Consider the following 23,326-nt stretch of genomic DNA (forward strand, 5'->3'; position numbering starts at 1 on the left):
TTTAAACTAGGAGCTGGGGTCGGACAGCGGCGTGGGGGGGAGGAATTGGGAGAATGTACAAAATCTCCACGTGGAGAAGAAATGTTAGCGTGCCTACGTGTAAGAAAGTGCAAGTTTGCTCTCAGGCATGTATGTGTGAGTGGGCTGGATAATGGGGAGGTGGCTAAGAAGGGAAGGTTACCAAGGACTGGAAGGGCTGTGGAAAGGAATAGCATAGTCATCACTGGGAAATAAGATGGTCACATGCATTCCAAATGGAAAAATGGGTAAAGAAAACTACTGAAATGGTTGTACAATACAAGGAGCCTGGGTCATAAAATTCTTGGTGAGATGCTAACCTGGATATTGTAGGAGTAAGAGGAGACATGGTAGAATAATGGCCATGATTCAAAGGTACAAACTATTTAAACATTGTATATTAATGAACTGGTGAACTGTAGAAAAAAAAAGATGTGATGCAAACACCTGGAATCTTTCCATTACCACCAGTCCCTGAGCCGTCCAATTTTCTGCATTATATTACCCTGCCTTTTCCCTCTTCCTGGGATAGATAAAATTCTGCAGAGGATCACTTGGACTTTTAGGTCTTAATGCATCTCTCTCCCAGCCTAGCATAATCATTCTTTATCCTTGTCAGCAAGGATAAGCCATGTCTGACTCTGTCATTTGTTCCAACCCGAAGAATGATTAATGGATTTTTCCCCACTCCCGTGAGAATCCTCTTCAGCCTCAGGTCTATGGCTTATATCCAGAGATGTGGGTTTTCCGGAACATTTTCCAATGCCCTAAATAAAGCGTGATTTGATTTAGCATGTTTATTTGACTTATATTTAGTAAACAAAACTAAAAAGGTACCCCCATGTTAATTTTATGACCCAATAGCCACAAGTATTTGAACTGAAATATTTGATTAGGAAAAAAATTAAATACAACACACTTAATGTGATTTAAATGTTATATTCAAACAAATTCAAAGCTTTATGTGAAAAGAAATTATTTTTATTGGAATACTTGTAAAAATGTAAAGACAATACACAATAGCATGTACTTCCTTTATGTTGTTTGTTTAAATTTAAGAAACAAAACGAAGGCACTGAAAACTGTTGACACATTAATGTTAGCACACCCAAAGAACTGTGCATCATATGCCGTGGTTGTCCACTCATCTACTTCAACAGTTAAACTCTCTTCCACTGAGGTCACTGCAGCACCTCCAGTTTCACTGTCACTATCTGTAGAATCACTTGCACTACTTGTTAGTCCCATTTCTGAATCAGATTGAGGCAAATCTGATTCAGAACTACTTGAACCACATTCTCTTTCACTAAAAGATGGTTTTACCATCTTTGTCTATGGGCAAGAGCAACTTATCATCACACTGCATCTTCTTCACTAATGGTGCTTCTGACTGATTCTCCAGAACCAAGAGATTTTGAGGAATAGAAACAAGCTTAGTGTGTTCATTTGTTAGCCTATTCCTCTTTTTTATCTTGATTGAGTTGAAAGCCTTTCAGATCCATTCACAAGAAGCTGCTCTTGGTGGAATGCTTAGGATCCTTAGAGCAATCCTGGACAACAGTTGGGTGTTACCGTATCCTTTCCACCATGTGAGAGGAGACATAGTCTCTGCTACCCACCAAGCTTGCCTAATATTGTATTGGCATCCATTCATTGTTACTAATGAATTTTATGAAACAAGGGTGTTGGTTGTAGCCATGTTGGTCTAAAGACATAGGCAGACAAGGTTCTTTGGGTGAATCTCATGTCTTTTATTAGACCAACTTAAATAGTTGGAAAAAACATTTTTAAGCAAGCTTTCGGGTTCAGAAACCCTTTGTCAGGCTAAGGAAGTTTCAAGAGTTGGTGTGTGCTCTTCCTGGATGGAATGAAAAGTAAAGAAGCCAGAGGCTGGGCTAGTATCCATATGCTGGGCTGGGCGGTTTCACTTTTGCAGCCAGCAGGTGCCAACACAGCATCCTGCTGCCTCTCTCTGGCTTCAGGTAAGTTTTCTCCACACTGTCTTTGATGGATTTCCGGTGTGTGTTCATTGTGGTGTGCAGTTGTTGTTTGGTCTCTCCTATGTATTTTCCATCAGGGCATTTGGTGCGTTGGATGAGATATATTACATATTTGGAGGTGCAGCTGTAAGATCCTGGAATGCTGGATCCATCTCTGTTGTGGGATGTAGTAATTGTGGGGGTGGTGGAGATGTTGGCAGGTTTTGCATTTCTTGTCATGGCATGGTCTGGATCCATTCAGTGTGTTCTGGGCCTGAGGAAGTTTGCTTCTGGTGATGAGGTTAGCGAGGTTCGGTGCTTGTATGAAGGCTAGGATGGGTGGCTCTGGGAAGGTCTCTTTCTGGTATGGGTTGCAATTGTTTGAGGATTTTCCGTATGGGTTTGAGGGAGGGGTGATATGTCATAACCAGCAGTGTGTGATTTGTGAGGGGTTTTCTTCTGTACTGCATCAATTCTTAACGTGGTATCCCCATGGCTCTTTCAAATGTGCAGTCTATCTCTCTGGAGGATTGTCCTTGTTGGGTGAAAGCCCCTGAGGTTGGTGAGGTGGCAATCCCAGGTGTTCTCAGTGCAAATTCGGTGGTATCTGAGGGCTTGGCTGTATATCACAGATTTTTTGGTGTGTTTAGGGTAATTGCTGGTTCTGTGCAGATATGTATGTTTGTCTGTGGATTTCTTGTATAACGTGGTCTGTATTTTATCATTCTGGATACTGATCATTGTGTCTTAAAAGTAGATGCTGGTGCTGGAGTATTCTAGAGAAAGTCGGATGGAGGGATGGTGATTGTTGAATTTCTTCTGGAACTCAATCAGACATTGGAGTTTTTCGGTCCAAATGATGAAAATGTCATCAATATATCTTAGGTATAGCAAGGGTTTGATGGTGCAGTCCTTGAGGAATTCTTCTTCCTGATGGCTCATAAAAAGGTTGGCATACTGTGGGGCCATTTTGGTGCCCATAGCTGTTCCTATCGTCTGAAGTAAGTGTTGGTTATTAAAAGTGAAATTGTTGTCTGTGAGAATGAAGTGTATAAGGTCAGTAATATCTTTGGGTCTGTACTCTGAGTTGTAATCTTGCCTCTGTAGATATGTAAGGCAGGCTTGGATGCCATCCTGGTGTGGGATGTTTGTATACAGGCTGGTAACATCCATGGTGGCTAGGAGGGTATTGCTGGGAAGGTGGTCTTTGTTTTTAAGTTTTCTTAGAAAGTCTGTAGTGTCTTGGACAAAACTTGCTCTGTGGGTGACAAGCGGTTTTGGGATTGATTCAACAAAACCTGATATTTCCTCAGTTAGCGTCCCATGGTTGGATATGGTAGGTCTGCCAGGGTTCCCTTGTTTGTGGATTTTAGGGAGCATTTAAAAAGTCCCAGGGTTGGGTAGTGGGGGGGGATCAAGGTCTGTAGTTTTTCTTGTAGTCCTGATGGAAATGATTTGATGGTGTTGTTGAGAGTCATGGTGAAACCTTTTATGAAACAATGAATTTTTAGAAATGGAAAATTTCCCACAGAAAAATAAAGCACTGGGAAAATTTCCTCCCTACATCTCTGCTTATATCTTCATTCCTGGTAGACAGCATACGCTTCTCTTCTTTGAGTTGTCCTTGTGACTGGTATGTTTCTTCTCCTTGGGAGTGAATCCTCAGTAACATGAACCTGTCTTTTCCAGGTGTTTGCATCTTTCTCTGATCTTTTTCCTTTTTGCTGCATATTTTGTCTGTTGATTTGCATCTATTGATCTCTCTTGCTGTTTCTCTCGCCTTTGTGGGCTGAAATCACGTTTAGATATCACTCTGTCTTCTTTCTTTTCAGGGATGGGGATTGGCTGCTCTTTTCTTAATGCCATCCTTTTGTCCTATCTTACCTGTTTCTCCTCTTTGTCTGTCAACATACTACGCTAATTCATCAGTTCTACCTCCCCCATCAATACTTTGCCTTGTTCTCAGTCACATGCTTCCATGGCTTCCCTTTCTCTTCTAAAGATCTAGCCATCAATTCCTCAGATGGCATGTCTATGAGGCATCTCACTTGCATGCACACCCTTGTTTCTCCTTTATTCCATCACCTGCTCATATTCCCATCTGGGCTCCACCATTTGTTTTTATTTCCAGTCCTTTAGGCTTCTCCTTCATAAGCATCATCAGACAACCACATGCACAAATACCCACCATTATGGGCCAATGTAAGGATGACAAACATCCTGCAGCTTGCACAACCTGTCCTCTTAATTTCCCCATCTTGCTTGGACGTTCTTCTGTGGATGCCACAATTGTCATTTTCTGCCCTTTAGGCTTTTAAGGCAGAAGCCTGGGAGAAAAGGCTTTTGGGAAAGAACAAAACCAAAACACAACTCACAAACACCACACCACATTCCTGGCAATCCATCCTAGTTATTGGCTTCCAGTGTTCACTGGCAATCCAACTTTTATAGCTTAGGTTAGCCCTGCACTTCCTAGTTAAGCTTAGTTGGGGAAGGTGTTAAACACCTGCTGCTGAACACAAGCCCTAGCCCACGGGCGACTGGTGCCTTCTGAGTCAGGGGGGCACTTGCCCACCCCCCCAGTGGCCAGTCAGTGACCGGTGGAGGGGTCTGGCCCTTCTGAGCAGGTGTGATCATTCATGGGTGATCCGTACCCCCCGCCCCCGATTGGCACAATCGGCCGTGAGGGAACCACAGGGATTGCTTCTCCTGGCACCCCCACTCCCCAGCCAGCACTCTAATGGGGGGTGGGGGGCACCAGTGCTCTCGCCTGCCCCCTCCTGCCCATCGCCTAAGCAGGGAATGCCACTGTCAGGGGGTGCACCAGTGCTGTCAGGGGGTGCATGTGCACCCTCTATGCATCACCACTGCCCTAGCCCACACTCACATGCACAGGGGTTCTCACAAAATACAGAAATCAAGTGTCAGACAGTTAGACACATGCATTCAGTGCCTCTGAATGACAGAGACTGCTCCTTTCTCAAGAAATGCATCTGTCTCTAAAATTCCAGTTTATTGCTCTATTTGCTAACACTAACTGGTCACTGACAGGCAAGACAGAGAAAACTGGATGCTTATGTTTCTAATGTACAGGCCATTTTTATTTAGCCAGAGGGGAATCTCCATTAACTATTAACAGTGCAAAGGCCATGTCACACCAATTAATATTTTCTCAAATCCAAGTTAAGTTTTTAGCAAGCAGGCAGAAGAGCAAGAGGACAAGCCCTGAGGGGAAGTGGGGTGGTGGGGTGGGTAAAGTGCCAGGGTGTATAGGCATGGAGGGGTAAGTAGCAGAAGGGCAGGTGCCAGTTGGGAGGCATCAGGGGGAGTAAGTTGAGGGGCCAGGGGGCAAGGTATGGGGGTCGAGGGGCAGGGGTGAAGCTGCTTGACTCCGTACCCCCTGCCTGCCCCCTGCCAGTGCTTTCCCCACTGCAGCAGTGGGAGTATGAGTTCAAGATGGCCCTCTAGTAATTAGAATCTGTACATGGAAAATTATAACAAATTTATAAGTTTTCTATGTATAGAATCTGATTACTGGAGGGTCATCTTAAATTCAGTCATCTTCAGTAAATACAGTAGTTCTAACTTCATCCAGTAGGGGGCAGAGATCTATAGCCTTTTTAGTTTAGATTGTTTTTGCTTACATTCTCAAAACTAATCAGAAAGGAGGGCTTTTTGTGATATCTTTTATTGAACCAGCTGTATGGTTGGCAGATACATTAGATAAGTTTTTGGGCACAAACTGGAATGGTACTTTGTGCCTGAAAGCTTGTCTACTGGCTGTCCCCACTATGCAGTTGGTCCAGTAAAAGATGTCACATGAAACCCTTGGCAGACAAGGTTCTTTGGGTGGATCTGATATCTTTTATTAGACCAACTTAAATAGTTGGAAAACAATTATTAAGCAAGCTTTTGGGTTCAAAAACCCTTCGTCAGGCTAAGGAAGTTTCAGCAGTTGGTGTGTGCTCTTCCTGGATGGAATGAAAAGTAAAGAAGCCAGAGGCTGGGCTGGTATGCATACAATGTAGTTTTCACTGACTACCTGTCTTGTATGCATACCAGCCCAGCCTCTGGCTTCTTTACTTTTCATTCCATCCAGGAAGAGCACACACCAACTGCTGAAACTTCCTTAGCCTGACGAAGGGTTTTTGAACCCAAAAGCTTGCTTAATAATTGTTTTCCAACTATTTAAGTTGGTCTAATAAAAGATATCAGATTCACCCAAAGAACCTTGTCTGCCTGTGTTCTTAGACCAGCATGGCTACAACCTACACCCCTGTTACATAAAATCCTTGCCACTTCTACCTTTCCTGGACCATCATGGCTACAGCAGCACTCTAACACCATCAGAACTAACCAGTGATTTGGCGGGCCATTGTTAGACACTGCAAAGAGAGCAGATTCCAGCTTGTCTGAACTAGGCCCCCCAAATCACTAGTTACTTTTGAAAACACAAGTCTGGTTTTGAGTTACTTCCTCTGCTATTGTTGCAGTGGCCCTTTCCCAGCATCTGTGCCCAGTGTCTTTGGAGCAAGGCAGATACCTGGCTGTACATAGATTGACTAGGGCCATAGATAGACCAGCAATCATAATCATCAGCAAAGGCTGAACTAAGGGGCTTCTGTTCCAAAGGTAGGCACCTAACACGTGAGTTAAAGAGAAACTCCTGCAGGTGGGAGTGACTAGCAGGCTCTTGCATGTGCAGATGACATGATTGTGTGTACTTAGTTCCTTGCAGTGCAGCACCTTCCTCTCAGCTGTGACAGAAAAAAGGTGCAGTGGAGTGGCACAGAGAGTCTTCCAAGAGCTATGTGCCCCAAGGGACACATAGAGGAAGCTGCTAACCCTGCTTACTGCTATGTTTTTGTGTTTTAGGGCCAGGCACAATGACTGATACAGAGCTGGACAATGGCAGTGCTGCCCTTGAAGACCAGAGGGAGGAAAATGCTGAATCCAGTAAGGACACAGCCTGTGCACAGGGGTTTGCTCTGTTCTGTATGCTGATACTGACTTCCCTTGTGTCAGACAGCATGTGATTCTGGATGCCATCACCACTGCTCACTCTCACCTCCCCAACGCAAAATTAATGCTCAGAGTGATAGACTGGTGAAGACTAGGATGAGGACTTTTCTGGCTTGGTTTAATTCTGTTTCCTTAAATCAGGGGTGTCCGACTCATCTGGCTCTGTGGGATTCAAGATTTGTGATCTTGATCTGGCCTGTGGACCAGCCCTGCACCATGTGGGCGAGATGAGTGGTGCAGGGCTAGTCTATGGGCCAGATCAGGATCACGAATTCCACCCCCACCCCCCACCTCTCCACCTGCATGCCAGATCCAGCACAAGCAGCACAGCCTGGGACCAGCCCAAGCAAGAACCATGGGCTGTGCATCCCTCAGGGACTGGCTTCAGTATGTGTCATAGCCTAGGACCCAGCCTGAGCAAACACTGTGGGAAACACACATCCCAGGCACTGTGTGTGGGGTGGTCTAGTGTAGCAAAAGGGGCAGCTCCAGGGGCCAGATGGCAGGGCTCCATGGGCTGGATGCATCCCACGGGCCATATGTTTGATGCTCTTGCCTTAAATGAACTTGCCATGAGAAAAGTCCAGAGGGCAACTTCAGGGACTGAAATGCTCTTAGCTCTCCTTAGACAACAGAGCAAGCTTCCTTCCCACAGTACCTTGTAATTAGCCATTGGAGGGGCCAGCTGAGGGCAGAGCTTACTCAGCACAGCCCCTCTTCTAAAACTGAAAAGGCGCAGAACTTGTTAAAAATGAAGAGTGGGTGCTTCAGGTACTTTTGAATGGTTTTATTCTTCACTTCATCTCACATGTACAGAACTCACCTGTAAGTGCATGTACATGCATGCATGCATTCACACACCTGCCAGTAAACATGAACGTTCTTGTCAGCAGGCACACAAAGACACCCCGGGTGGCTTGCAGTGTACATGCATACTCTAACTGGTGACACACTGTGCTGCCCCCTCTTAAGTCTCCCATTAAGTTCCTAGCACTTTTCAGTGATGCCTTACAACCTCTCATCCCATGCAGTGTCTCATTGACCACTTTTGTGAGTCAACTGTCCTGCTGATCTTGTTCCTGGAACGACTGGGAATTAGGTGTCTCAATCCAGCAGCTCATTGTTGAAGTCCTGGAGTGCTGTATTACTGAATACTATTCGTGATTTGGAAGCACTAGGTCCCTGTCCCGAAGAACTGACAGTCTTAATATCAACCCATGAGTGGTGGCAGATGGAGCATGATGCCTGGACAGCATGTCTCACAGACAGGCTGCTGGATGTGCACTGTGCATCACAGCTTACTTATCCCAAAGCAACAGCAAGGAGGATCACTGAGGTTCACCATCCAGTGGGAAGGAAGGGTGTTCGCACACTCAGTGCACCTTTCTGAATAGGTTGGCAAGAGAGCCATGTAATTTCAGTCCATTGACTTAGCATCCCCTTCCACCTCATAAGTGTGTCACCTAACAATTAGCAGCCAGTTAAAGTCCTACCTGCCTCTAGGGTGAATTCCATTGAACAAGCCTATCCTTCTCCGTAGAACAGATGGGCCTCCAGGCTGAGTCTTGTCAGTGTTTATTGCACAAGGTTTCATGAGTACTAATGGAAATGTGTAACCACCCCACAGACACAGAGGAGACAAAGCAGCAGCCATCCCATTCTGTGACTGCAAGAGCTTGGGAAAAGGACTACTGCGATTACCTCTTGGACTCTATTGATGCTCAGCTCAGCCAGCTGGAGGTATGTGGGGAGGGGCCAGGCAAGGGATGGAAATCTAGTTATAGATCAGAAGGGGATGAACAATAACAAGTGGGAGGGGTTAGTCCCAGGTACTATTGGGGTACCAAGTGTGCAGGATCTGGCCACCTCTCTGGCATAGTCCACATTGGAGAACCTGGCCACAGGGCAGGGAAAGCACCTCTGTCTGGAATGGCATTAACACCATGTAGGGTCTCTACAGTGCACTGGATCTGCTATGAATGCCTTCCCTTCATGCACACACTTCATGTCCTTTCCTGGACCCTGAGTAACCAACTGAGGGGTGCATGACAGTTTTTCCATAGCCTGTTTCTTCCCCATCTGCAGTGGCAGGGCTCTGGGGCAAGAGTTACATGCACCAGCCCAGAAGTGGAGCATACCTCCCTGGAGTGTTCACCTGATGCCCCACCTGTGGCAGGTGAGTAAGTGATGTGAGAAAAGTGATAGCATAGGCTTATTCCTGTGGTGAGCAATGTGTGGTCACACAGGCCAAATTGGTCTTTCCCTATTAAGACATGGAGAGCAGCTATTGGTGGTCCCAAATGAAGTGGGGACCCTATTGCATGAGGCTTTTGATCCACACTAGAAGAAATGGGCCCTACCAAAAGAGTGTTTGATTTAATTAGACAAGACAAAGCTTGGGAGTAATGAGGAAAGGACAAACAAATTCTCATAGCAGCTTCAAAAGGGGAGGATGAGCTGTTGTTCAGGACTGCGCAGCAGCAACTATTTGGTAACAGTTTTGTGTGCATGAGCCTGTTACATACAAGTGAGGTAAATCACCCTGACTTTGACCCTGGATAAACTGTTCGAGGTGAAGCAGTTTTGCTGCATTTGTAGGGCTACAGGCTGCTGCACATCTGAGTTAAATTTAGAGCAAACAGAACATCATAAACCCAGAAAACAGAAGAAGCTGCAAGAAACACTCACTCCATAAACTAGCAAGGAAACCATAATGCGGTGATCACCAGGTTCAGTAAACACAAGCATACATGAATGAGAAGAACTAAACAATGAACTTTATTGTGGAGTAGTAGACAACCTCTGTAGAGCCTTGCCTTTCTCTGACTAACTAGCTTAACTGAGCCACCATTTTCCAGTTCCCAACCTCTGAAATCCAAGTAAGGGAGCAACTCCAAACTACAACCTGAGTCACTACACTCAGATGGCAGAAAGTAGTTCTGTTTAAAAGATATTAGAGCACAGCCACAATTCTCTTAGAAACTACCAAAAAGGGACATAATTCTACTGTTGGCTCCCTGCCAAGTGGAGACAGGGTATCAAATGAACATTAAAATGACAAATAGGAATACAAGTCTGATCAGCCTGATTCAGGTCCATGCACTGCAGTGTTTTTTCTTTGACCATGACCACGTGGCCAGCACCAGGTACTTCCAAGAAAGGTTTGAAAAATCCTGCAACAGGAAACTGCCATAGTATACAGGCCTGGCAAAAGAACAAAGGTCACTGGAGCAGCACAATCCCTGGTGCATGGCAGTGGAGGGGCCTGGGTTCTGTTCCTATGCTGGGATTGTTCTGACATCTTGGGCAAATCTCTGTGCCTCACTTTCTCCATTTGCTAGTTGGGGATAATGGTAGACACCATCTTTTTTAAAGTGGTTTGAGATCTACAAATGAACAGAACAGGACTCTGAAAACCTCTGCCATAACCTTGAATTACTCTGTGGGGAAACAGAGGCAAGTCTTTACAGCTTATTAAGTAGCGTTGAGCTGATACTGGTGCCGTGAGAGGCAAGAATGTTTGTAGGTGATATCTTTTATTGGACCAACTCTGATTGGGAGAGACACAGACAAGCTTTCACATATCAGAGTACTTGATGCCCAAAGCTTGCCTGTCTCTCCAAACATTGAGTTGGTCCAATAAAAGATATCAGCCACAAGAATTCTTGCCTCCAGCTTATTAACTTGTTTAAAAAATCAGTTTCTCTTTTGTGCCTAGCTGCTTGGACCCGAGTTCCAGGAGGGGTTTTTACCTTGTGTAGTTGAACATTGCTAGCATGCTTTAAATAGAGCAGTTGGCCCATACATTGTGCTAGTTCTAAGCCTCCCAGCCGAATGGAGATTCTTGTTCTGGTTCCCCAGCTCCATTTCCTGTTGATTTGTGCTGGGAAGGTGAGCACACTCATCTGTATTAGTTCTGATTAGAGGAAGAACTCACTGCTCCTTATTTACTTCTCTCCTCTATGCAGAGATGAAAGGATGCTATGGAGCTAAAGATATCATCTCCTTGGGTGAAGTTGGTTCCTCTCAGAAAGATGAATACAGCTGGAGGATGAGGAACCTCCTTGGCTCTGAGCAGACCCCAGAAAATCTGAGCTACCAGAGTGACTCTAATTCCATTTGTACAGAGGACTTTGCCACCACGTTTGAGGAAGGCATGGTTGACCCTCTAGTGAATTTTGATGAGGAAGGTGATGTGCTTGCTTTTGACTTCTCAACTGAGGACTCCACTGTGGAGGGAAGTGCTGTAGGAATGACAGCAGGAAGCACTGGTCCTTCTCTCTGTGTGAAGGAATGTGAAGGCACATTGGAGGTTCTCACAAGCCATAGGCAAAGAAAGCAAGAGTACCTGCAGCAACCTAAGGAGGAGTTGGAAGATGACTTATTGGTGGCTTCAACTAGTGGTGTGGAAAGGCCCCAATTTGTTAGCACTAGGAACAGGAGAGAGAGCCTGGAGTCTTTGGGAGGAAGGATATCCAGGCTGAGCCAGAGCAATACCATGCACACATCAAGCAGCATGGGCACAGAGAGGGCCAGCTCCACAGGTATTTGGGCCTGTGGTCATTTGACCCTGGAATTGGTGAGGAACCCTGAAGAAAGTGCTTCATGGCCTACAATGCAAGGGAGTGAAGGCCTGGAGGATTCATCCAGATGGGCTCAGCCTCTCCCTGGAAGGAGCAGGTTGTTGCTTGAAGAGCTGAGTCCTGGACAGCTGTTCAAGGCTCTAGATGTCTCTGCCAGCCACACCAGGTCCTGGGATGGAAGAACAGCTCAGAGTCTATGCACAAGAAGACAGGCTGAACATCGGCACTTCTCCCCAGATCACCCTTCTCACACCACCACACTCACATCCACCTCCAATGGCTCTTCCATAGCCTCTGAAGGGCAGATCAGATCTCAGCTCATAACCCTCCTGCAGACCAGTCAAGGGCTATCCCCTGAGCTAGGGAAGCCCATGGAACAGTGGTCAGCATTGCAAGGCTCAGCTGTGAACAACCATTTGTCTAGTAGACCTGTAAGTGCCCAGATGCCCACAGGTAAAGCCAAAGACAGCTGTGCTCCAACACAGGATAGGTCTTGGGAGGTGAACTCCCTCTCTACAGTCAGTCGACAAGATCCCAGAACAGATACAGAAGTGACACAGCAGGAGCTGGTGACTCCCTCACGACAGTCTGGGAAGGATATTGCTTATGCGGTGGATAGTGATGGCATAGAAGAAGTTTGGGCTAGCTCTGAGCTAGAGCATCAGCCAGCCGAGAGGAGAGCTTGCTATCCGAATCCTTGTAAGTCTGGAGCACAGTGCTGCAATTGTGGTGGGGTTGTGTAGCAGGACCAGAGCCCAAGGAGCAGCCATAACATGCTGTTAGTGGCCATGCGGCTCCTGCCCTGCTTTGCCTCCCTGGTTATACTTCCCCTTCCCTTGTCTGCCATGCCTTTGTTGGAATAATTTGAATATGACAAAGGGAGGCTGCCCCAGGGGCCCGAAGTGAGTTTTTGCCTGTGTTTGGCCAATGGGTCCTTCCCAAACCCCACTGTACCCCGTCCTGTCCGACGCCAAGCAGGTCCTCCTGGCCCATCTGTGCCCCTACAACATCTGTTGCTTTTAAGGGTTATTTGTGGTATCCTTCCACCCCTACATCCATGCCCATGCCTCACAGATGTTCACGGTAAATTGCTTCAGTGGGCACCTGGCCTCCAATATGCTGTCAGGCCTCCATGCCCTTGTCAGGGCTTTGGCATTCCCAGGCACCACCTCTTTCCTCTAGCTGCTCTCCCCTTAGCCTAGGCCCACTGTGTTAGATCTGGCTTAAGGGCTCCAGCCCCTGTTTTGCCCTGTCTCTGGCTTTGGGCCCCTGCCCCTGTTTCCTGCCCCTCAGGTTCTGGGCCCTTGGCTGTAGCTTCACCCATCTTGGGCACTGGTCCTAGTCTTCTCAGACTCAGACCATGAAAGGGAGGGAGTGTTGGTGTGGATGTAGAGCAGTGGTTGAGGGCATAGGGAGGTGTGGGAATAGACTGTGGGGAGCAGATGCTGGAATAGTACCTTTGGGGTAAGATGCTAAAGACAGTTATAGACTGGCTCCCCAGGGCTCTGACAAAAGCCTCCGGGGAATGCTGCTTTCCCAGTGATCATTGGCCATGTTGCTAATTCAGGCAGAACGTGGCCTCTCAGAATATGGCCTGTCTGTACAGGGTAAATACCGTTCCTTTGGCAAAGGCACACGCATACAAATCTGTGTTGTGTGATCCCAGTAGAGACTGAAACAAACAAGGAAGTTTGTTCGCATCATCCATTTGACACCATCATTTACTGCCGGGGCACCACTGGGTTTTTTTGAGAAGCAATGGATTGAACTGGATGGAAAAATAAATCAATAGTGATAAAGGACTGGGACTATAGTCAGCAGTAGGGTGGGAGGTATTGGATGGAAGAGAGGGTGAGGCTCCCCACAGCAGTGTCGGGGCTGAGCAGGGCCTGTGGGCTGGGGGACATAATGTGGAGAAGGCTTTGCTAAAACCTGATTTTCCATTTGGGGAGCCAAAAAAGTTCCCAGAGAGGCTTCATCCATTCTCATCGCTTTTCCCCTGCCTTCACTGCCACCTCCACTCCTACCCCCATTTTGTAATGAAACAAACAGACAAAAAATATCTGGTTGAATGCAAATTAAGTAAAGCTGAACTTCACTAGGTGCCTGAGCTGAAGGCCATGTGGACCCTAGTGGTTAGAGCACTCTCAGGGCTTAGACAGACATTTCTTTTCTTGTGCTTTATCCACTGTTGCAGCATGATCCGAAGCCTGCACCCACGTGTTCAGGCTTTTTGTCCCAATTAAAAGAATAGTTGATCTGGCCCCCAAAAGTCAGATCTGCAACAAAAAAGCTGATGCTTAAAACAGCAGCATCTTTATTGTGGGAAGGTTTTCCATGATGAAGTTAACGTGGATAGGTATTCCTGTTCACTAATATCCTGTGGACCCCTGCCTCTTTCCAAGGAGAGGGAGCATCTGGTTCCCTGATAGCCTGCTTAGCAGGGAGCTGTCTGGCCAGAACACTACCTGCTGCATGGTCCTACCGATCAGCTGCTTGGGGTGGCTTTGTCACTGATCTGAGGGCTGCCCCTGCTTGGTCCTGCTGATCTGGCAGGACTGGGCAGTAGGGGGCTGTAGGAGTGGCATGGCCAACTGGCTATGTGACTGTCTTTGTCTGATGTTCTGGAGGATCTGTCCCATACCTGGGGCTGTCCCCTCCTTGGTTCTACCTATTAACTGAAGAGTGGCCCCTCTCATCCCCCTCTCCCCTAGCTAGAGAGCGTACCTTTGTGGCATCTTTGGATGGTGTCACATGTTCAACTTAACACTAAGTGCTAAGTTAACACATGAGCTGCTGGATGTTCAAGCAGTTTAGCACATGCTAAGTGCCCTCATAGTGTTGCAAAGTTGTTCCCTTTCAGGTGAGGGTTATCTCCTAACACAAACTTACTTTCATAGAATCATAGAATCACAGAGAAGCAGGGCTGAAAGGGACCTTCAGAGGTCATCCAGTCTAACTGCCCTGCCTGAGGCAGGATCAGCCCTATCTAAACCATCCCATACAAACCATAATCTAAACCCTACATAAGATTGCAACAACCCTGACCCAAGATGGACCTAACACTCTAACCTGCCACAGGTAAAGCAGGGAAACCATAGCAGCCAATGTCCTGCTTCTATGAAATCTTGTCAGTATACACCCAAGAGGTCCTGAGTAGAGGGACCATCCCCCCTGTGGCAGAGGGAGGCAAACCCCACAGTCCATACCAAACTGACCATGGGGTAAAATTCCTTTCTTCCTTCCTGACTCCAGATATGGTATTTGGTCTGTCCCTGAGTGGAGGGGCAAAACCCATTAGCCAGGAACCTCTGGCCTTGGTCCCAGGAGGAGCTTTGGCACACCCCAGTCAAAGTCCCCAGCCTTGGCTGTAGCCAACACCTAATGCCTCTGGGAAGCCATAAAACCACCTTGACATATATAGCAGAAAAGGGTGGGGGGGTCGGCAGAGGCAACAAGCAAAGCCAAGAAACATGGGAAAGACCCATGTAGAACATAAGCATAGCTATGCCTACATCAATGATACCCAAACTTTTTTCCCAGTGGGCGTGATTGGCATTGCGCAGTCCATCTGCAGAGTGGATTCACCCAGTGCTTCTAATCCAGTGCCTGGCAGGCATGAGAGGCACCATCTAGCCATGCAGAGGGAGGGGAAGGTGAGGGGCCAGGCTGGCCCTAATGCAACCGTACAGGGAAAAAGAGCTTGACCCCACCCCATGGAGAGTAAAGGGATGTGGCCTGGCCCTGAAGACAAAGTGGGGTATGTGCCATCCCCAAGAAGTCGATGTGGCCTGGCCCTGCGGGGAAAGGTGGGCATGGTCAGGCCCCAGCACTGCCAGCAGAGAGGGGAAGGGGGTGTGGCCCATTGGGGGCGTGGAAAAGCATCAGTGACAGGGAAAGGAGTGTGGCCAAACCCTGTGAGGGAAGGGGGTATTGCCAGGCCCCAGCCCACTCCATTGGGGAGGGTAAGGGGCATGGCCCCATCCTGATCCAGAAGCAGGGGGCTTGGGAGGGGGCCTAGCTTGGTTCCAACTGGCCACTCAGGGATTGGGCTTTGGGGATTTGACAGGGGCAGAGTGGCCATATTAATAGCCACTGCTTCCCTGCTGCCAAATTTCCAGACCTGTGGGGAGCCCTGCAGGCCATATGCAATGGTTGCACAAACTGGAGGTTGAGCACCCCTGCCCTAAGCAGCTTATTCCACTGCCTCACTGTTCTAACAGTGAAGAAGTTTTTTTTGGATGTTCAATCTAAACTTACTTTGCTGCAGCTTTAAGCCATTAGTCCATAGCCTCCTCTCTGCAGCAAGAAAAAGGAGGTGCTTTCCCTCTTCTTTATGGCAGCTCTTCAAGTATTTGAAGAATATGAAGACAGGTGTCATGTCCCCCTCAGAAGCATCTTTTCCACAAACTGAACATGCCTCAGCCTCTCCTAATATCACTTGCCTTTTAAGCCCTTGATCATCTTTGTTGCCTACCTTTGAACCCCCTCTAATTTTACCAGGTTATTACATTCCAATAACCTGCAACTGTTGCAAATAAACATTTGAAAAGGCCCTTCACTGCACTCCAGCCAAGGGGTTGCGCACGTGTGCCTACTCATATTGCTCTCTTTTCTGAAATGCTGCAGCTTGGGAGGACTGCAGAAATAACACCTACCTAAGCACTGTACTCTGCCAGAAGGGACTTTTGGAAGCCATGGCTTACATATCAGTCCTAACAAGCAGGCTCAAAGACTTATTATGTCTCTTTTTGGGTTAATTAATATGTACATAGGCTATATGAATTAGAAAAACTTGAACATTAGGACTGTGCAAAGCTTCGGGTGCTAATTCGATTCGGAGGAGATTCAGCCCAATTCAGCAGCCAAATCTCCGAATCCGAATCAAATAAGGAGACCAATAAAAGGTCTGAATCAATTCAAAGCTCTCCGAATCGATTCAGAAACGATTCAGAGAGTTTTGGAGACTCAGGAAGTCTGTGCTTGCCACCACAGGGAGCTGGACTTGGACTTTGTACTGGTAAGTAGGAGGGGGGAGGGGGGGCTGAGGAGGGGAGAGGGGACCATGGTGGGCAGCCATGGGGGGGCTGGGAGAGCAGGTGGGGGATGGGGATTCATGACAGACCTCCCACAGCAGCGCGGGACAGTGGGGCAGCAGGGACCTCCTCCCTGGCAGGAGCCAGTGAGTTTGGGGCTTTTTTTTTTTTTTTTAAAGAGTGGGGATCTGGTGCCAGGTGAGGCAGCTATTGACAGCACTGGGAGAGCGGGTGGGGGATGGGACCTGTCCAATTCAGAGATTTGGCCAATTTGACAGTGGCCGAATCTCCAAATCAGATTCGGCTGAATTGATTCGGGACAGTGATTTGAATAACCGAATCGAATCACTCTCCCCCGAATTGGCTGAATCCAAAGCAAATACTAGCCACTTCGCACAGGCCTATTGAACATGAGAAAGAGTATACACTTGAACCCGTGTTCTACCTTGATGACTAGGATACTTTCTTGGGGGATGGGTGTGAATTCAGATTCTTTCAGGGAAAAGAAAGAAGTAAACTTGGATACCCCACATTCTGAATGAATACCTTGAATACCCAGCTACTGGGTGGAAGAATACTTTTTCCATCAGTTCTATGAAAATGGTTTTGAAAAGCTTTTTCAAAACATAACTATTTGGTGAATTAACCCAAATTTGGCAATAGTTTTGGAACAACTTAAACCTTTTAAAAACAAAACAAAACAAAAAGCTATTTTCCCACAAAATGTCATCCAGCTTTAGCTGTGAGTAATTTAAGTGAGGGAGGCACAGGAAGCCATGCTCTTCCACTGTGTGCTGCCAGCTATTCAACCTGGTATGAAGGGAGAGAAGGCATGTCCCAGACATGTCCCCAACTCTTAGCACCAAATAGGCTTTCAGCAGGGAATTGTTCTTGTGCTCAGGACAGTGCAAAGACAGTGCCTGTGACTGGCCGTTGCCTGATGGGTGCATGGCAAGTCTCTGTGCGCCTCTCTGGTTTGTAGTCAATAGCACATCTAATCCTGGAAGAGCAGGGTCTGTCTCGGAGTGAGGTCACACAACACAGTGTCTGTTTGGGTGGGTGCTACATAGGGCAGACCATAGAGTTGAGGAGCAGGGAAGAAGAGTTTGCCCTGGGGGACTGAGGAAGGAAGATGAAGGATTCAGGGGGAATTTGTAGCTGGAGGATGATGACAGGCCCCATTACCTAGCTGTTTCCAATTCAAGAAGTAGGGGCATCCCTTGCCAATAAGGAGGACTAACAGACACTGGGTACAGAAGAACAGGACTTTAGTCCCTATACATCCCTCCCCTGCCCCATGCTAGCCATTGAGTCCCATTGACGTTCCCTGTTCATGGCTGCAGGGGAAGCCTCCAGGTCCTACCAGTCCCCAGCACAATGTTTCTGCTTAGCTTGAAGTAAGTGAACCATGCAAATGGTGGCCAAGCACATGACCGCAGCCTGTTGATGCTAGTGGGCGAGGGACCTGTGAATGCTGCTGGCTGTTGGTGTATGCCGCGTGTTGCCAATAGTTCTATCCGCTGCCTGACATGACCAATAAAGTGCCCCCAAGGGGACCTCCATTCACCTGCTCCCACTCTCATCCTCGGTTTAGGTCCTGACTTGGACACCAGAGTCCCTAAGAGTTGTGGCCTGAACTTGGCTCCAGACAGTAGTTCTTCAGTGCCCAACAAAGACAAGCATGTGGCTGGTAAGAGAAGCTGTTTGCTGGTTGATGCCTTCCAGGGAAAGAACTGGATACTGATCTGTTTTTTGAACTTGCCCTGCCTGGGTTCTTTGCCTTCCTATTTGTCTCTGTCTTCTCCTCAGTGTCCCCCTGCCTGCATGTCCTCCTCCAGAGAGATGATGACTCCCCTTGTCTCTGCAGGAATAAATTCTGGAAACTTGGGGTGGGGGGGGAAGGAATAAATTACAGGTGCTGGAGGGAAGAGCAGAACCTCTTTTAGGATTGTGTCTTTGTTGCGTTTGGAAGCAAAGGGAGTTACTCCTCCCATCACCAGTAGTTGGGGCGTTGGAGGACAGGCATCCAGTTTGGAGGTGAGTTTAGTCCAGTGTCTTTCACCTGCCCCATTCACTCTCTTCCATGCATCACCTTCACCAGGTTTGACACTGTCATTGTTGACAGTAACCTGGACTCAGTGAAGACAGCAAAAGACCAGGCTGACATCCTCAAGGCTGTCAACCACCAAAGGGGTATAGCCCCAACACCCAGCCCAGCCACTGCCCCCAGAGAGCTCTGGGATACTGCCAGTGAAAAAAGAGAGAAGGATCCTTCTTCCCTTCTGCCTTCTCCTAACTCCTCCCTCTCACTATATCCTCATGCCTTGCTCCAGTCTCTTTTCTCTGGTTTTCTAGGCAATTTAACCATGTTGGAGGGGTAAGGAGGTGGAATTGCCCATAGTGGTCACACTGGCACCACTCTTCCATTTCCATCCACACCCAGAGGTGACCATTAGTGTTAGTCACTTCTCCCCATGGAGCACACCTTGATTCATCACCTTGTTCTGAGCCTGGAACATGTGTCTGTTGCCATTTAGGACTGCATCTCCTGTAGGTGCCCTACTACCACTGTTCTTGCTGCATTAAGTTACAAAACTTGACAGCAGTGACCACAGTGTAAAGTAGACATGGCTGAGCTAGCTTTAAACTACCTGGGTCAGGAACCAGTAGCAGTCTAGCTGTGGCAGCACAGAGCTCAGTATAGGCTGTAAAACTACTTGAGAAGCAGGATAAATTAAACCATGCTGAACTTTGTGCTACTGTAGCTAGATTGCTACCAGTACCCAAGCTAGTTAATTCCAAGCTGCTGTGATTTCAAGGAAGAGAAACCTGTTATCTCGTTGTTTGCTTGCACTCCCCTGTCTGAATCCATCTATTGTCTCTAGTCTTATACTTTGGTCTGGTCACATCAACAGGGTAAGTTAGGGTATGAAGTTGTAGTATATCATCTACTGCATAGTAAGTGCTTATGTGCATATACTTCTCAAGTGGTAAATGAGATGTAGCTTGTTTCACTTTCTTCACATGCACACTGGTCTGTTACCAGGGGGTAGCTGATGTCCTGTAAGCTCTCCCCCACCTTCACTGTGCGGTAACTTGTTCATTTGCTGGTGCGTCTAGATTGTAAGCTCTTTGGGACAGCTGTGTTGTTTTGTTCCATGTTTGGGCAGCACCTAGCTCAATAGAATTTTGCTTTCTCCAATGTTTTTTCCTTTCTCCAAATAGTTCCTGACTACAACAGCAATACACTTCATTGGCCCCTGGGGAACTCATTGGGGTAAGTGCTAACAAAAAACTGCTTATTAGCCCAGTGTCTTGGTGATGATACAGAGTGACCACATTCATGTAAAGACATGACATGTAAAGAGTATTCAGGTTGTAGCCGTGTTGGCCTAGAGGCAAGGGGAATCAGAACTTGTGGTAGAGGTGATATCTTTTATTAGACTAACCAGATTTTTGCAAAAAATGTTCTTTAATTGCACGTTTTCGGGCACAAGCACCCATCTTCAGGCATAGGAGAAAAGATTGTAAAAGTTCTCCTGGGTAGAAATAGAAGTTCATATTTCATAGGAGAGTTGAAGGTGTGGTAAAATATCCTGTTTGGAACAGTTCATTTTATGCAGATTAAGCTCAGAGAAAAGTTGAAGTAGTCTGTTTACCTCAACGGTGTTTGGTGGCAAGCAGAATGTAGAGTCATATTTCCTTCTGGTTATGATGTTTCATGTTTCACATAAGAGTAAAAGGATGGAATGGTCTTCTAGGCAGGAATTCCTTATGTGATGAAGTATCTCTGAGCTCTGCGATAATGCAACCTCGAACAAAGGCAGGAACCAGGGCTCAGGTTTCAGGTGGTAAAACTTGCTTCCTCCTTGTAAAATTATGAAGATTTAATTTTAAAAATCGGCTAAAATTTGATATCTTCCATGTGTCAGGTATCCAGGTTGTAGCTGTATTGGTCTAGCCTGAAAGCTTGCAAATAAAGAATTTTTTTTGCAAAAATCTAGTTGGTCTAATAAAAGATATCACCTCTACCATAAGTTCTGATTCCTTTTGACATGTAAAGACACATTAATGTAAAATGCATCCAGCATTTCACTTTGACTTACGCTGATCATGGTTCTGCACCCTGCCACAAGGCCTTGTCTCAAGCACCAGGACTAGAGCAAAGAAGCTAATCCCCTGCTCTGCAATCCTGAGTATCTCTAGTGGTGCAGACACCCAGCACTGCCAAAGACACTGTAACCTCCTCTAGAGGTTAGAATGGGGAGTAAAGAGCTTCTGCCATATTTTTTGAAATATGTGGCTGGGGATATGTAGCAGCTTGCATGAGCCATGAGTACTGATGTGAATTATATTTTAAATGGTCATGAGGTACTGACACAGACCAAGATAGAACCTGTCAAGGATTCCCCTGCTTTCAAATTCTTGATGTAGTTCCATCCAGGTATCCATCATCCGCTCTTGATTGTTTCAGATGATCCTTGGTTGAGGCACATGCCATGCACAAATCCACTTGGCCTTGATGCTTTTCCCTTGACCTTAGAACGTGGATCTTGTGCAGTACAGGTGTTTGGATAAGAACATAGGAACTGCCATTTATTGGGTGAGACCACAGGTCCTTTTTGTCAAGTACCTTGTAGGCCTGTGCGAGTAGACAGCTCTTTGATCCGACTTCACCCCTGCACGTTTCATCCAAATTTGACAAAACACAAGGAAGTTATAGATATTTCATTGATTCCCCATTATACCCTATGCCCAGATCTCCGAAGCAGCTCTGAAGCTTTTCTGAAGCAATTCAGAAGCTCTGATCTGCTTCAGAAAGCCTAAAGAGGCCTGCGCTTCGATCCGGACATGCTGCTTTGGACACTGAAGCATCCGAAGCTTCTCCAGATCTGAAGCACGGTCCAAAGCCTCTCACGGCCCTAGTATCCTGCATCATAGTAACTGAGGGTGAATGCTGAAAGGGAGAGTGAACAAGGTATGACCAGGGTTTTTCTCTTGTTCCTCTCTCACTTACATCCTCCAGCATTTAAGGCAGTTCTGATTCTATACCCCTAACTCCCATGCTCAATAGCTACTGATGCACATTTCCTCCAAGAATTTGTCCAGTCCCTTTTTGAAAGTGGTTAAACTGTCAGTTTCCACAACATCTGGTGACAGTGAGTTCCACACTGTAATTACATGCTGTGTGAAAAAGAACTTTATTTTGTTTTAAACTCTCTACCTGCTAGTTTCATTTTATTACCCCTAGTTCTTGTATTGTGAGAAACAATAATATTCCCTATTTATTTTTTCTTTGCTTTTTAGTGTTTTGTTAAGCTGTATCATGTCCCCCCTCAATCATCTCTTTTCTAAACTGACTAGGCCTAACCTCTTCTCATATGGATGCCGCTCCATATCACTAATCATTCTCATTGCCATTCTCTGTACCTTCTTTAATAACCTTCTTTAATTTTTCTATATCCTTTTTGAGGCACGGGGACCAGAACTAGGCACAGTATTTAAGGTATGGATGCACCATGAATTTATAAAGAAGAATAATGATACTTTCTATTTTATTTATAATTCCCTTCTTAATAATTCTGAACATTTTGCTTGTGTTTTGAATGGTTACTGAGCACTGAGCTGATGTTTTCAGCGAACTGTCCACAATGACTCCCAGACCTCTTTCCTGTGTGGTAACAACTACTGTACTGCAGAGCCCATCATAGTGTAGGTATAATTTGAATTATTTTTGCTCATGTGCATCACTCTGCACTTATCTACATTGAAATGCACCTGCCATTTAGTTGCCCATTTGCTCAATAGTGCCAGAATCTTCTGTAGTTCCTTAGGCTTTTTTATTTATTACTTCTGTAATTTCACCATTAAACCATGCTGGCTTTCCCTTGGTCCTCTTTCAGTTTTTTTAAATTTGCAGCATGCTTCTGCTCTGTGGCTCCAATGCAGTGTCCTTAAGCAGTTCCCATGCTGCCCGCAAGTTCTTCACCTGCATAGGGCCCCCTTTAGACTTCTGTCTAACTAGCTTCCTTCTTTTGGTATAGTCTCGCTTTCTAAAGTTAAAGGTTACTGTGATAGATTTTCTTCTTGTCTCTCCCCCGACATGGATTTCAAACTCAGTTGCATTGTGGTCACTATTGCAGAAAAGCTCAGTAACACTTCCCCTTTGCACCAAATCCTGTGCACTGCTCAGGACCAGATTTCCTCTTGAAGGTTTCAGGACTAACTGCTCCAGGAAGCAGTCTTCTATAATGTAAAGAAATTTGGTTTCTGCATCCCAGCCTGAGGTTAGATCAGCCCAATCCATTGAGGTTAGATTGACACAGATGCTGATTTTACAGGTGCTTAGGCTCCAGCAATGATGAAGAGGAGGAGGAAAAAGAGTGTCTGCAATCTAATGACAGTACACATTGGAGGAGCAGCAGCCTTACAAGAGTGAGCTTGAGCCCAAGCAGAGCAGCAGCATCCAGTTGGAAGCAAGCTAAGAGGGAAATCTGCCTGGACCACAAGGTGCTGCCCTGTCTAACAGCAAAGGGCAATTTTCCCACAGGAGAGAGGGGTAGCAAGTGTATTACAGATGGAAGAAGCCCTGGGTGCCCTATGTGCAGTTCATTGCAGGTGGCTTTTAATAGAGCTGCTGGGATCCCACAGAAGGTTTTGAGATGTCAAATCATTCCCTGTTATGCAC

At 46.5% G+C, this 23,326-nt stretch overlaps 1 protein-coding gene across 1 annotated transcript in view; it reads left to right on the forward strand.

The window, feature by feature from the left end:
• LOC106738058 (uncharacterized) overlaps positions 1–23,326 on the forward strand; it is an 89,275-nt gene that overhangs the window by 3,648 nt on the left and 62,301 nt on the right. The window contains exons 2-8 of the mRNA XM_019493761.2: positions 6,873–6,953; positions 8,647–8,759; positions 9,105–9,195; positions 10,988–12,301; positions 18,233–18,328; positions 19,864–19,915; positions 22,980–23,148. Coding sequence (XP_019349306.2) covers positions 6,873–6,953; positions 8,647–8,759; positions 9,105–9,195; positions 10,988–12,301; positions 18,233–18,328; positions 19,864–19,915; positions 22,980–23,148 — 1,916 coding nt within the window. The remainder of the gene's footprint in view (positions 1–6,872; positions 6,954–8,646; positions 8,760–9,104; positions 9,196–10,987; positions 12,302–18,232; positions 18,329–19,863; positions 19,916–22,979; positions 23,149–23,326) is intronic.

Source organism: Alligator mississippiensis, chromosome 10 (assembly GCF_030867095.1).
Source record: "Alligator mississippiensis isolate rAllMis1 chromosome 10, rAllMis1, whole genome shotgun sequence".
Classification (NCBI taxonomy): Eukaryota; Metazoa; Chordata; order Crocodylia; family Alligatoridae; genus Alligator; species Alligator mississippiensis.